The following is a 15,025-nucleotide window of genomic DNA, read 5'->3' on the forward strand; positions in this document are numbered from 1 at the left end:
AGCCTCCTGAGTAGCTGGGATTACAGGCATGCGCCACCATGCCCAGCTAATTTTTTGTATTTGTAGTAGAGACGGGGTTTCACCATGTTGACCAGGATGGTCTCGATCTCTTGACCTCGTGATCCACCCGCCTCGGCCTCCCAAAGTGCTGGGATTACAGGCGTGAGCCGCCGCGCCCGGCCAGGAAACATTTTTTTTTTTTAAAAAGATGGGGTCTTGCTATGTTGCCTAGGCTTGAGGGCACTGGCTATTCAAAGGCACGATCACAGCAAAGTGCAGCCCTGAACTCCTGAGCTCAAGTGATCCACTCAAGAAGCTGGCTCTAGAAACATTTTTAGAGAAATGAAAAAGAAAAAATGTCAGACAGAAATTATGATGTATTTCTGCAAAGTTATATCATGTGTGCCTGCTTCCCTTCCACCTCTGCCACCTCTAAGATAGCAAGACCAAACCCTCCTCTCCCTCCTCCTCAGCCTATGCCACATGAAGACAATGAGGATGAAGACCATTATGATGATCCACTTCTACTTAGTGATAGTAAATATATTTCCTGTGCCTTACGAAGTTCTTGAAAACATTTTCTTTTCTCTATATCACTTTATTATAAGAATATGGTATATAATACATTTAACATATAAAATACATGCTAATTAACTGTTTATGTTACTGGTAAGGCTTTCAGTCAACAGCAAGCTATTATATTAGTTAAGTTTTTAGGGAGACAAAAGTTATGTGGATTTTCAAGTGCATGCTAGGGAGGAGAAATGGAACCCCTTACTGCCATGTTGTTTAAGGGTCACCTGTTAACAAAGTTTTAGTTCTTAATCAGGTGGCTTATTTCACATTTCACGTAACAGGCAGCTGTATTATATGTCTATAGTCAAATCCAAATTATCACCATATTTTTTATCTATGAGCATATATAGTATGGTAGCTAGAAGAAAATCATTAGTCTCCCTTTAGAAAGCTAAACTTGCATGGCAATTAAGTAAAAACAAATCCTTAACTTCAACAAAAATATATGTTCTTTTAAAACATCTCCCTGAAACATAATGCTCTCTGACAGAAGGCCACCTTTCTGTATAACAAAGTAACACAAAAAAGTCATTACTGAAAAGATGTGTCCCTGGAAAAATGAATAAAAGATTGGGAGGAGGGAGAGTCATATTTCTTTCTCTAGTGTCTTTATTCATTAATCTAGTAAGTATATATTGAGTGTCTATGATGTGCCAAGTGCTGTTCTAAATACTTGTAGACTGCAATGAGTAAGACAAAGTCCCTACCGTCATGGTGTTTACACTCTATAGAGAATAAATAAACAAAAAAAATTTAAATATAAAGTCAATGATAATTGGTATGAAGAAAGATAAAGAGATAAAGTGGGACAGGCTGCTACTCAGAATAATCACAGACAACTTCCTTGGTGAGGTGGTATTTGAGTGGAGGTCTGAGTAAAATGAAGAAGCAGGCTTTGTGATAGAGCACTGCCAGCAGAGGGAAGAGGTAAGGGCCTGAGATGGAAATGCACTTTTCATGTGTGAGGAACAGCAGAGGCTCGATGCTATTTGGCTAGGGCAGAGTGAGTGAAAGAACAGCAAGAAATGAGGTAAGAGCAATAGCCTTGAATTGCTTTTAAAAAATAAAAATAAACACAAATTTATTTGTGAATACATTTTGAATTATATTCTGAAAGCAAATGCCACCAGGAAAACACTCACAAGACATATTTTAGAGTAACGTTTACCAGCAGTTATATTCAAAATCATTAAGAGACATTGACAACCACTGCATAATAATGCTCCCAAGAGGAACTTTGGTTTTATGACCAGTGGGCACTGATTCTTGATTGAGATTTTTTCCAATGTTTGCGTTACAAGCCTTTCCAATCACATATGTAATCATCAAAGTTGCCAATACCTCTTGTATTACAGGTTCACAGCTACTTTGTTTTCTTTTGCATCATCATCAATTACAAAAAGATTCTAAAAAATTAATTTAAATCTGTTTTTCTTCCTCCAGTCTTTTAGTGAAATGTTAATCTACTTTAAAAATATATATATTCATTTATTTAAAGAAGTTTCTCGTGTTACAGTATGAAAATTCTCCAAATTCATCTTGTGAGTTTACATTCCATGTATTCTTTTGGTTTTAAAATGAATATACTTTTTTAAACAGGATAAAAGCTTCTATGTTATGTAAAAGAATTTTAATCACTGGGGAAAATACTTTTCCTTCTTCATCTATAAACTTTTCAGTAGAAGAAATGGCAAGAGTTTGTTTGGTAAAAACATCTTTATAGTAAAAAACCCATTTCATTCAATCTGGAGAATGTCAACATAGGAGATACTGACCTCAGGAGACAGTACAGAATAAGCCTGTGGTGGTTTTTCCAATGAGACTGGTAAGCAAAACTGGCCAGTCTTCAACCGTCCATTCTGAAGCATTGGTATCCACTTTTAAATGAAAATGAACAATTTTATTTTAAATATGTTTGCCATAACAATAATTACTTATAAGGCATGTTTTAAGAACTTGGTATAAGCAAAATTTGTCTCATATCATCAGACGCTAAGGAATTTACTTATATAAGTAATAATAATAGTAGGCCTTCATACTTCCTCTAAAGAAACTTCCCTAATGTATTTTTTTTTTTGAGATGATGTCTCCCTGTCACCCAGGCTGGCATGCAATGGTCCAATCTTGGCTCACTGCAACCTCCACCTCCTGGGTTCAAGCGATTCTCCTGCCTCAGCATCCTGAGTAGCTGGCATTACAGGAGAGTGCCACCACACCTGGCTATTTTTTGTATCTTCAGTAGAGACAGGGTTTCACCGTGTTGGCCAAGCTGGTCCTGAACTCCTAACCTCGTGATCCACCCACCTTAGCCTCCCGAAGTGCTGGGATAACAGGCATGAGCCACCACACCCAGTCATGAAATTTTACAAAGAAGGATATCCCCAAAACATGATTATTACTAACCATGCAATATTAAAATCTAGATGCAAAAAGTCAGTCTTAGAAAAAAGCCATAACATAAAGTAAATCAATTTTAAAACTGAGATGGTCATTTCAATGCAAACAGTGAAAGAAATAATTGATTAGATGAGAATGCTGGAAATGAAAAATATGATAATGAATTTATTTTCTTACAGTTAGAGAAAAACTCATGTCACAAACTGCAAGAGACAAAAATAACCAGTCAAATGTTGGTTTTTCTCTTTTGGCTGAAAGGAAAATTTTTCTGACAGAATTGTGTGATACCATACTATGATGTCCTTCATCTTAGGTTTATCTTTGCAATTCAATCATAATAATTTTCTTTTTTTTGAGACAGGGTCTCACTTCGTCACCCAGGCCAGAGCACAGTGGCACGATCTCGGCTCACTGCAACCTCAGCCTCCCAGGCTCAAGCAATCCACCCATCTCAGCCTCCCTAGCAGCTGGGATCACAGGTGCACACCACCACAACTGGCTAATTTTTGTATTTCTGGTAGAGATGGGGTTTCATCAAGTTGCCCAGACTGACAATCATAATTTTGTAAAATACTGAAGGTTTTTCTTTTCCAACAGTCTCTTTTATTCATTTTATATTAAAATCATTCTCTTCTAAGAAGCCTGTGGATCTATTATATTTATATTACACTGTTGAGTATGCACCCAATAATCAGAACCAACACCCAAGTGTTTATACATGTTAGTTAATAAATCAATTAATGACATTAGCTAGTTATACTAATGGGCATTTTCCTTATTATAATGGCTCTTCCTAATCAAAGCAACTTTATAACTGTGGAGACCCTGACAAAGAATATTCAAATAACAAGAAACAGGCCAGGTATCATGGCTCATGCCTGTAATCCTAGCACTTTGGTAGGCCAAGGTAGGCAGATCACTTGAAGACAAGAGTTTGAAAATAGCCTGGCAAATATGGTGAAACCATCTCTACTAAAAATACAAAAAAATTACTTGAGCATGGCAGAAGGCACCTGTAATCCCAACTTTTCAGGAGGCTAAGGGAGGAGAATTGCTTGAACCCAGGAAGCAGAGGTTGCAGTGAGCCGAGATTGCACCACTGTACTCCCACCGGGGCAACAAAGACTCTGTCTCAAAAAAAAAAACAACAACAAACAAAACCACACACATACACACACACACACACACACACACACACAAATAACAAGAAATATCAACTATATCTTAAATATCACCGTTATTTTAGCTCTTTGAGCTAAGCATTTAATCAAAACGACTTACTGTATATCCAACTGGTGTTTCAAGAGGAGTATTTTGTTTTTGTTGACAACTAACATGATAAAAAGTAAAAAGCAAGTGATGATGATCAGTTAAAGTAGCAGGAAGCTTAACCTTGATTTCTTCATGAAAATCAGGAGACCTTCATATAAAAAAAAAATCAACTGTCAGTAATTTTTCCAAAATAATGTATTTGTATATTTGAATAATTTAAAAATTAAGTTTAAGATTCATGTTTAATTTTTCCTCTAGTCCAAAATATTTTTCTTTATCCCCAATCTCTAAATAACTAAATCCTACTTCCATGTAAGGGAGCTGCCACTGTTTCTGAAATTTCTCATCCCATTTTTCTTAATGGGTTGAGTAATCCCACTATTTAAAAGTTCATAAATGATCACCTTGATCCTGAGATCTCCATTGGATCTTCTTATCCCATTTTTCTTCTCATCCCTTGATCCTGAGATCTCCACTAGATCTTCTCATCCCATTTTTCTTAATGGGCTGAGTTATCCTACTATTTAAAAGTTCATAAATAACCACCTTGATCCTGAGATCTCCATTAGATTGGAAGCTCTATAAAAGAGACTAAGGTAGGGAATTCTGCATTTATGAGCCAATTCTGATAAACACTATACAAACATTTTTCTTTCATAGGAGTATGCTTTCATATTAAAACCAATGTGTATCATCCTTTTGTAAAAAAAATAGGGAAAAAAGGCATCTTTAGAGAACTTAATATGAAAATATCACTTTGGAAGCCAGCTGTAGTGGCTCACACCTGTATTCTCAGTACTTTGGGAGGCTGTGGCATCAGGATCACTTGGAGTCAGGAGTTTGAGACCAGTCTGCACAACACAGCCAGACTCATCTCTATAAAAAATTAAAAAAAAAAAAAAGTCCTAGCTACTTGGGAGGGAGGCTGAGATGAGAGGATCACTTGAGCCCAGGAGTTCAAGGCTGCAGTGAGCTATGATCCTGCCACTGCACTCCAGACAGAGTGAGACCCTATCTCTTAAAAAAAAAAAGATCAAGTTTTGTTCTAGAGACTGTCTTCTATCAACTCTTTCATTGTTAAAGAAATAAAAAGAGTTACCAAAATATGAACTAGAATTGACTTCTAAAACAAACAAAAATAAAATAAAATCAGGAAATGCCCACATACTACATTTGTCTCAGAGTTTAGAAGTGCTTCCAGACTTCTAAGAATACAATAAATATCTTTTTTGATCAAACCAATGACAAACTTTCTTCTCAATATTCACTGAGAAGAATCCCAAGAGGTTACTTTTATAGAAAAGCATGGCTGCTATTCATAACAAAAAGGAATAAAACCTTAGCATCCCAACTTTCCATATTCAGATAGTATCTCTCAGAATTATATTAGACAAAAATGCAACCAAATCATATTGCTCCAACTATCTTTAACCAGCAATCAGGTTTTTTTCCTTAGATGTTAATAGGTCAATTATCTTTCCATCTCAAATAAGCCTCAAAAGCATTAAAAGATATAGATTGAACACAGGAATATTAAGTAGAACAAGGCTTTTGATAATATCAACAAGAAAGATAGCTAAGGCTAGCCATCTGAGCACTTGTTGACTTTGGTGGAAAAAAATAAGACACTAGGCATCTTATTACTAATCCCACCAATTACCAATGAATTATGAGAAACTGAGTTTGCCAGCAACGTCAGATGGCATTTTTGATCCCACTAATGCTGAGAACAACAAAAATAAAGACCTAGCAATAAAATGGAATAATTTTTAGAAATTACTATCTTCTTTATCAATACATTTCCTGGTATGCAGTGTTTTAATTCACTTTTGTCCTAAAAATCACATAATGTGAAGACTTTTGTTGAAAATTAAGTATCTAAGAGAGTTATTCATTCAATAAGTAGGTTTAACTGACCACCTTTGGCTAAACATTGTGTTACTTTTGTGGTGGTTTTTAAAGACGAACATTAAAAAACAATTACCCACAAAAAGTATGCAACTTAGTAGGAATATAAATAAGACATATATATATCAATAGCTATGCTATAAAACAGGGGTTGGCAAACTATGGCCTATAGACTAAAAATAATTCACTGCCTGGTTTTGTACAGTCTGCAAACTAAGAATGGTTTTTACATTTTTAAATGATTGGGGGCAAAAAAGAATAATAATATTTCACAACATGTGAAAATTGTATGAAATTCAAATTTCAATGTCTATAAATAAAGCTTTACTGGAATACAGCTACACTCATTTACTTGTAACGCTACTGTCTATGGTTGTTTTTACACTTGCAACATAGTTGAATGGCTGCAAGAGAGACCATATAACCACAGGCCTAAAATATATACCATCCAGTCGTTTGTAGAAAATGTTTGCCAGCCCCTGGTATATAGCATATAGGGTTATATGCTTCAAGAATAGAACTTAACAGATTACTTCAAGTTTGAGATCAGGGAATTGTAACTTAGAAGGTAATATTTGATATGGACCTTGAAGAATAAGTAGGAGTTCAATAAATAAGGGAATTTGGTATTATAATAGAAAAAAAAACCCAAGAATGGCCCAGAAATAGGACAGCAAAGGATATACTTAGTAATTAAGTCAAAGGAAATCAGTAAGACTTAACAGAAGGGGAGGGGAGGGCAGGGGAGGGCAGGGGAGGGGAGGGGAGGGGAGGGGAGGGGAGGGGGAGAAAACAAAGATGTCTTAAATGTTGAGCCAGAGTAACTGGAAAAATGGTGGTACCATTAATAAAAATGGAGAGTAAGAAAGACAGAGGGTCAGGACAAGAGTCAGATATAGATACATGAACACAGACAAGACATCAGGGTATCCAAATGAATATGTCCAATAGGCCACTAAAAATACATATCTGTATTTCAGAAGCAAGGTATTACTAAAAACAGAGTTGGAAACAATCCACAGAGACATTAAAGTAGCAGCATTTTTATTAAATGTAACTCTGAGAGATACATATAAAATTATTTAAGAAAAGAATATATTAAGAATGAGGGTTAAGGAAAACTTTAGTGTTTTGTGTGGAATACCATACACTTATGGGAAAAAGAGTAACTACTACAGAAAAATAGAAGTGTTGAAAGACATAGAAGGAAGCCCAAGACAAGGCCACAATATAAAGATAGGAAAGAAGAAAGTTTTAAGAAGGGTAAGGAAAATACATACTATACAATAGCAGTGAGAAAGGACTGTTGTATTTTTAAATATGGAAACGGAAGCTTATTTTTGAGACTAAGAGACAGAGCCAATGAAGCAGGAGACTCATGCTGCAAGAAATGGGATAACTGATTGACTTATATTCTGGGAGAAGTTAAAAGGATCATTTGAAAGCTGAGGTGAAAAGATTCACATTGAACAGGAAGTGGGCCATTACACCCCTTGAAACAGAAGGAAATGCAGATCAGTATAGAGATAATTTGAGATGAAGCTAGATAAGTTGATGGGTCTCAAGTTGGGTGGTCTTAATAAATAGGATAGCTGAGAGTAAAGCATACAGAAAAAAAGTAGGAGTTAGAAGAAACTCCTATAGCTACTGCTAAATGAGGGCAAAGTGTTAAAAAAAAGACAGTAGGATTACAAAAGAGCTATGAGGCCAAAAAAGATAAAATGAATTACTGTAGCCCTATCATATGATACAATAACATCAATTTTTGATAGTCCTGATTAGTACAATTTTGTGATTTTTCTCCAATAGTATTCAATAATCCCCCCAAAAGAAAGCAGAAATTAAAGGTTATCCAAAGTTAGCAATTTCCCAAGGAAGAAAAATGGCAAGTCACTAAATCGAAGAATTAACAGATACTGATAACTTTACCAATTTAACTGACTAATGTGTTCAAGCTTAGTAAAGGCTTAAGTTACTACAAAGTGTCAGGTGAAAATAACGGGAAAGACCAAAGGACCTGTGGCCACAATGATAATCAATAACAATATAATAAAAATGAAAGGATCAAAGAATTCAAAAGAAAAGATGTTTGGTGTACAAAGTCATATTCGAGATGTCAACAGAGAATGGCTGTGCATCCACAGGTTGAAAATTATAACTGATGTCAGCCTTGAATTGGCACATTTAGTGCAGTAAAGCATTTTGTAAACACACTAGTGTGAGTGCTAACAATGCCACTGAGAAGTGAGTAACTTTGAAAGAAATATTTGAATTCAGTACCTGTTATGATATACTACGGCTGTATAGGCTTCCTTTGAAAATTCTGAACAGCTAGATTTACCAAAGATTACCTGAAACAAATAACAGCACGTTGAAACTTTGTTGTAGTAAATGCTGGATGATTCATATCTATGTAAGAATTTGTCTAATTTAATAACTATTTGAGAAAAATGGGCAAAATCAGCCCAATGAAGAATAATGTGCCTACTGACGTTCATCAAAAAGTTCAATTACTTAAATCTAAGTTTCTTTTCTACAACAGACCCATCTGACGAACATTTCAAAAGTTTCTATCAATTATATTTATATCTACTAGGAAATTAGATACATTTCTTTCCTTTTTATTAAAGAAGGTGAAGAATTCAATTTTAAATTAGATGTAGCATATTATTTAGAATTTATGTAAGAAATATAAATGGTAGCATAAATCTACTATACAAATTGTCAGCTTCAACACTAAAACAGCAGAGTCATTCTGAAAGTCAAATATAAATTATAAACGGTATCAGAAATCCTATTTTAGGGAAACCTATGTACCCTTTGCTTCTAATATTTCCTGCAAGCTACACTACAATGGAGGAGAAGCTCCATTCTTATATTTTTACATATATATATATATTTTTTTAATCCACCACATTAAAAAGAATACAATACCACTTTTGGAATAAGTTTATAGGCAAAGTAATTCAGCCTTGTATATCTGTCTCTTGAATTCTGAAGTAGTAACAGGAATACTGTGAACAATTAGAACAGCTGATTGGATAAATGGCTCAATGTCAAGATTATAGTTATAATTCCTATGTGAGACAGACAGACTTGCAGCATTACCTAGCCAGAGATTAAACTCTAACTCTATATGGCCATCTTTAAATATGCATGAATAGCTATGTGAACATGTCAGCACACTTCCATCAACACAATTGGTAAAACAACTCAAAGTTTATTATTTATATAAAGAGATTAATTTGCATCTTCCGTAATTAGAAGGGCATATTAGCAAGATTTTCTGTTTCTTTTTGCAACATTTCAAGCAGGCTCTTTTATTTTAAAGGTATGTACAAGTGTAATAATTATGACTTTCCTAAGATATGTATTATTTCATCAATTTGCAAATACCTTAGTATGTTTTCATAAATTGTTCCTGTGCCAGAATTATGAAGTTTAAAATTACATCAATATTACATGATCAAAAAATTATCTTAGGACCCATTTAAACAGTCCTTACTTAAAAAAAAATAAGCAAACACAGTATATGTTTATATACGCTTTCAAATCAGCCACTTCACACATAAAAACATATTTTCATATGATTAATAACATACAAGTAAAAGAAATGCAGTACCTTTTTTCCCCTCTGAGTAGCTATCACTTTTCACAAAATAACTTGTTTATTTTCATAATATGAATGACATAGAGCAGACAGTGCTCCTTTTTTGACTATTTGATAGGTATTTTTAGTCATTCAGCAATATGGATTGAGCATCAATTATTTATCCAAAAGTGTGATAGGAGTCAAGATACAGATATGAGTAAGAGATCATCCCTGCCCTCAAGGAGCTCACAATCTAATGAGTGAGATAAAGAAATAAATATAGAATCATAAAGTGATAAAGTCCCATGAAAGAAGTGAGAAGAAGCTATGGTAGCACCAAAGAGGGAGTGGTCTAACAGCCAGTATAGGATGAGTGCAGCTGGGGTTCTGTAGATGAGGCCATATATATATATGCTAAGATAAGGAAGAGTTTGTTAAGTAAACAATAAAAACATTACTTTACATAAACTACATTTGTCATATGCTCAAATTCATATGGCAACTCACACATAGGTGGACAAAGCATCTATTTTCACAATCTAGTACCTTTTCATCAACTATCATAGTATGTTCATTTCTTCAGCAGAAATGAACTAGTATAAAGTATGACATGTGAATTTCAAACCTCAAAAATAAATTCTACAATTATTCCATAAATATTTACCAGTATGTATTATATGCAATAATCTGGAAAAAAAAATGCCATAGGAGAATACAAAGACGAATAATTTGTGCTCACTGTTGTCAAGGAGATCTACAAATGTTGATGTAACTGAGGCAATAAGGTAGAAGAAAATGTATCTTTCCTAGTATATGGAAAACCAGAAGAACTTCATTAAAAGATGGACATGGAAGGATAAAATAAGACTGTTAACAATGCACCTGTTCTTAGCTCATTTTCATCCCACTAGGGTTCTCAGTGGTTCAGCATTGATAGCAATAGCATATTTCTATTCCATATATTACTAACTTTAGCTGACACAAAAATTCACTCTCATGAAACTTGGATTTATTAGTGTCCCACAAACCCTGAATGACAATTTGGACAGTCAAGAATCTCTAGTCTGGTCTCAATCTACTATTTCTGATTTTTCTTCCAGTGCTCTGGTTCACTGGCAACTCACCACTGTCATCACTGTTCACCGGCATTCCCCAACTTGAAATGCTTTCCTTCCCCCACTCTACAATCACACTGCTATTAACATTTTAATGATCTTTGATCACCACAAAAGTGTCTCTTCTATGAGATGCTTGTTACCTCAGTAAGGCATTCTCTCCCACCTCTGAATAACCACCTATTCCTTTGAATCCCTATATCAATCTTCTAAAAATTAGCACATAGCTTGGTTCTCAACATTGTCTGCAAAATGTAATCCCTGGTGAGACTTTAAAATACTGATACCTGGTTCAATCCCCAGAAATTACAGTTTAATTTAAATGAGATTCAGCTTGAGCACTGGGTTTGAAAAGCTCCCCAGGTGAATCTAATGTGCAGCCAAGATTGAGAACTAATACCAGAGTTTGTCAACCAAGATGGGAAAAGCCATACATATTAAAATCACCTGCGGAGTACTTTCAACTAACACAGCCTCACATACCACACATCACTTTCCACCTCCCTTAACTGGCCTTACATTCTAAAGGGAGTTGAGGAGAATAAGAATCATAGATGTCAAAAGTACAGAAAATATATCTCTACTTTGATAGAGTTCTCTAGGTGATACTGATCTGACCCTCTTTTGAAAACTACTATTTTAGATTTATATGTATTTATCTTATACCTTCTGGATTACAAGTCTTATTCATCTCTGTATTTCTAGGTGTGCCTAACATATACCAAGTCTTCTATAAATAAGTAAGGCTTTAAGTAATGTCATTACTATCTATAACTGAAAGTAATGCAGCTAGAAATTTGGCTTAAAAGATCACATTAATTTCCAGGTTGGAGCTGCCAACCAAGTGCTATCAAAAAAAAAAGTCTACTTGAACTGTATGCAAAAAATTGGAAAAGTAAAGAACATTTCTTACCGGCATGGCATTGCTTGGATCCTCTCCATACATAAACTGGACTTTCACTGTTATATTTCTAGCAGAACCTTGACGATTGGCAAAATTAAGACTCTGAGGGTATATGTAGAGAAGATTTCTGTGAAACCAACAATATAGATGATAATAAATACATATCTCTATGTATCACTCACAAAATACCACAAAATAAATGAGCAAATACTGATTTACTGATATTGGCTAGCCATTATGCTAAGCATTTTCATATGTGATGTTTTATTTGATCCTAAGAGCAATCGTTCAAACACACAGCAATCAAATATGTCCCGATTTTGCAGATAAACTGAGATGCAGTAAAGTTAACTGATTTTCTCATGCAACGAAGTAAGAGACAAAGCTGAAATCAGAGTGCAGGTCAGTCAGACTTCAAAACTCATTATCTTCACTCTACAAGAGACTTCTGGAATAAATGAATATGGACTGAAACATTATTAAGTTAAAAAAATAATTCAAATATTTTTCTAGTATTTCTAAATAGCTCCTCCAAGCACATATAAATAGGATGGCATTTATAAATGTGGCTGTTGTATAAATGTGATTAAGAATTTTAAGGAGTATAATATTCCACATCATTTGTTAAAGACATTACAATATAGTGGATATAATAGAGTTAGGTAGTTCCTACAAGTTAGTAAAATTTTAATTTGCATTTATTTGAATTCTTGTCCAGTTTATGATCTTTATCATAGACAAACTTCAATAGCCCTTGCTGCCAACACACAGAAGAGAAATAATTCAAGAAAAGACACCGAAGAGCTAAAAAAAAAAAATCAGAGTTACTTTACCTAAAGACTAGTGCTTAGAGCCAATGAACAAGACACTGAATATAACAGAATATTGTTAATCAACTGCTGGGGCAATGAAAACAGATCTAAATTTTGTGAAGAGTAGTAGGGCAATATAGAAATTTTAAGTAAACACACACTTTGACCCAAAAAACACACCTCTAATCTGAAGAGAAAACTGCACACATGTACAAATGATTGTGTTCGAAGTAATTTACTACAAAACTTTTGATAAAAGAATGATTACACAAAATTATAAAGAAAAACAATGGTCATTAGTACTGAGTTGGTTAATGAAGATACAGTAATTAAGAAGGAATATAATAGTGTCCCCAAAATGATAATGTACAGCCATATTTATTGATGTAGAAAGAGATACCTAGCATATTGAATGGGATACAGGATGGGGGAGAAGCAGGTTCCAGAGCAGGATGTACAATGGCATTACCCTATTTGTGGAAAACTCTGTGGGGGGGTGTGGGGGAAGGCAGAGAGAGAGAATGGATAAAATTATATTTCTAAAAAATAATAGTGATGGCTTGAGTGTGTTTTCTTTAATAGTAATGGTTTTCATTTTTTATACATTTTTATTTAAAATTTTGAAGTAATATATTATCTTCATAATTAGAAAAAGCAATAAAGTAATTTCCATGCTAGAGGATAGGAATGTCTTTGACAATAAGCATACCAACTAGAAGTACTAAAAAAAAATGGAGAAGAATCAGCTGTACTCAAAATAGTCAAAAAGTATAAAAGGCAAATATGGAAATGTTATGACTGGTCAGTTTCTAGTCTGACTATGACTGACCAACCACTGAAATCATCAAGTAAAATTTATAAAGAAAACATTTACTGATTGCTCCAACTAATGTCAGGCATTGTGTTGGGCACTAGAAAAGGAAAAAGGGAGATTTAAGAAGTCACATCCTGGTCTTCAGGAACACAGTATAATAGGAAAAAAATGCCTATACACAGATCACTTCAAAACAACACAGTGTTATAAGACAGGCATGCAAAAGCTATAGGAGTAAAAACTAGGAACCTAGTTGTCTGTGGAGAAGTCCTTTCATTTATAAGATCCCCCATCTTTTCTATCCTTATGATTTATTTGTTGAAGAAATAAATCTGTGTAGATTTCCCAGAGCCTACATTTTACTGACTGCATTCCTACAGTGTCACTTGAGATAATCATCTGTGTTTTTTGTAAATTGAGAGTTGAATCTACAGCCTCAGTCTTATTTCGGTTAGAATTTATTTTTCAAGAAGGTCACTTTATAAAGGATACTGTGTTCTTTTTTCAGGAAATGTTTGGTTGCTTCCTTTTGTGCAATTAGTAGACAATGATGATCAATGCCTAAATCCATTATTTTTCATTTAAAAAATTTATTATTTTTTTTAAGAGACAGGGTCTCATTCTGTTGCTCAGGCTGAAGTACAGTAGCATAATCATAGCTCACTGCAGCCTTGAACTCCTGGCCTGAAGTGATTCTTCCGCCTCAGCCTCAGACCCTCCTGGTCTTAAACTCCTGGGCTCAAGTGATTCTCCCATTTTGGCCTCCCAAACTGCTGGGATTATTAGGCACAAGCCACAGTGTCCAGCCCACCTAAATCCACTAATTCATTAAGGTTGCCAAACAGTAATATTCTATCATTTCTTTTTAATTTAGCAACCGATGTACCTTTATGAAGAGTGCTATCCCTCATCTACTATTTGCTTTGCCAGTGAACCATTATATGAGAGGCAGGAATAAATGCTTGATTCTTCTCCATTATCTGCCAGTTTGCAAAATAATAAATTGGTGCATTACAATCCTCCAAAAGGGATCAATTACATCTTTTTTTTTTAAAGCATCGTTTATAAACTCATGGATGAAACATATTTGATGAGTCTCAGTATATTATAGTTATTATTCTTATGGAGGATTAAATTGTCCCATCTTTGGCAAAAAAAAAAAATTCAAGCTGGCTTTTGATTCAATCATAGTAGTCTGTGACAATTTTCTGTTATGACAAGATGTTCCCGGCTCTTCATATATACATATATATATGTATGTATGTATTTTTTCCCCCAGACCTGGAATCAGTCATTTTACCAAGAAGCTATAGTTAAGTTCTTAAGAAACATTTTTTTCAAACCACAATGAGAGCATTCATTGTGGATTGGTCCCTTTTTCTAGCTGTTTCTAGACCATTTAAGTACAAAGAGTAGGGGGAAATGCTTCTAACAAAAAAATGCATCCTGACTTACCCTGTTATTTCCAATTCAAATTCAGGACTATAAGGTTTCTACTTAATCTTTTCTGTCTTGCATCTATCTATATTTCATTTTTCCCATGCTGAGAGTTGTTCTCAAGGACACAAACTATAAAAGAATTAAAAGTGTATCACTTAATTATTCATCTGTGTTGTTCTAAGAATGGTATCTTAA

General features: G+C 34.4%; 1 protein-coding gene across 50 annotated transcripts in view; it reads right to left on the reverse strand.

Moving 5' to 3' along the window:
• The window catches only part of DOCK7 (dedicator of cytokinesis 7), a 239,316-nt gene that overhangs the window by 127,218 nt on the left and 97,073 nt on the right, over positions 1–15,025 (reverse strand). For 45 of the 50 annotated variants that reach the window (XR_013520145.1, XR_013520144.1, XR_013520143.1 and 42 more), the window contains exons 15-18: positions 11,774–11,891; positions 8,434–8,504; positions 4,255–4,393; positions 2,352–2,453 (exon numbers count right to left, since the gene is read on the reverse strand). Coding sequence is in view for 38 of the 50 variants with exons in the window: in XM_078332065.1 (XP_078188191.1) it covers positions 2,352–2,453; positions 4,255–4,393; positions 8,434–8,504; positions 11,774–11,891 (430 nt within the window). In the remaining 12 variants the exon portion in view is untranslated. The remainder of the gene's footprint in view (positions 1–2,351; positions 2,454–4,254; positions 4,394–8,433; positions 8,505–11,773; positions 11,892–15,025) is intronic. The other 5 variants (XM_078332070.1, XM_078332068.1, XM_078332069.1 and 2 more) reach the window with 1 other exon arrangement.

This window comes from Callithrix jacchus, chromosome 7 (genome assembly GCF_049354715.1).
Source record: "Callithrix jacchus isolate 240 chromosome 7, calJac240_pri, whole genome shotgun sequence".
Taxonomy (NCBI): domain Eukaryota; kingdom Metazoa; phylum Chordata; class Mammalia; order Primates; family Cebidae; genus Callithrix; species Callithrix jacchus.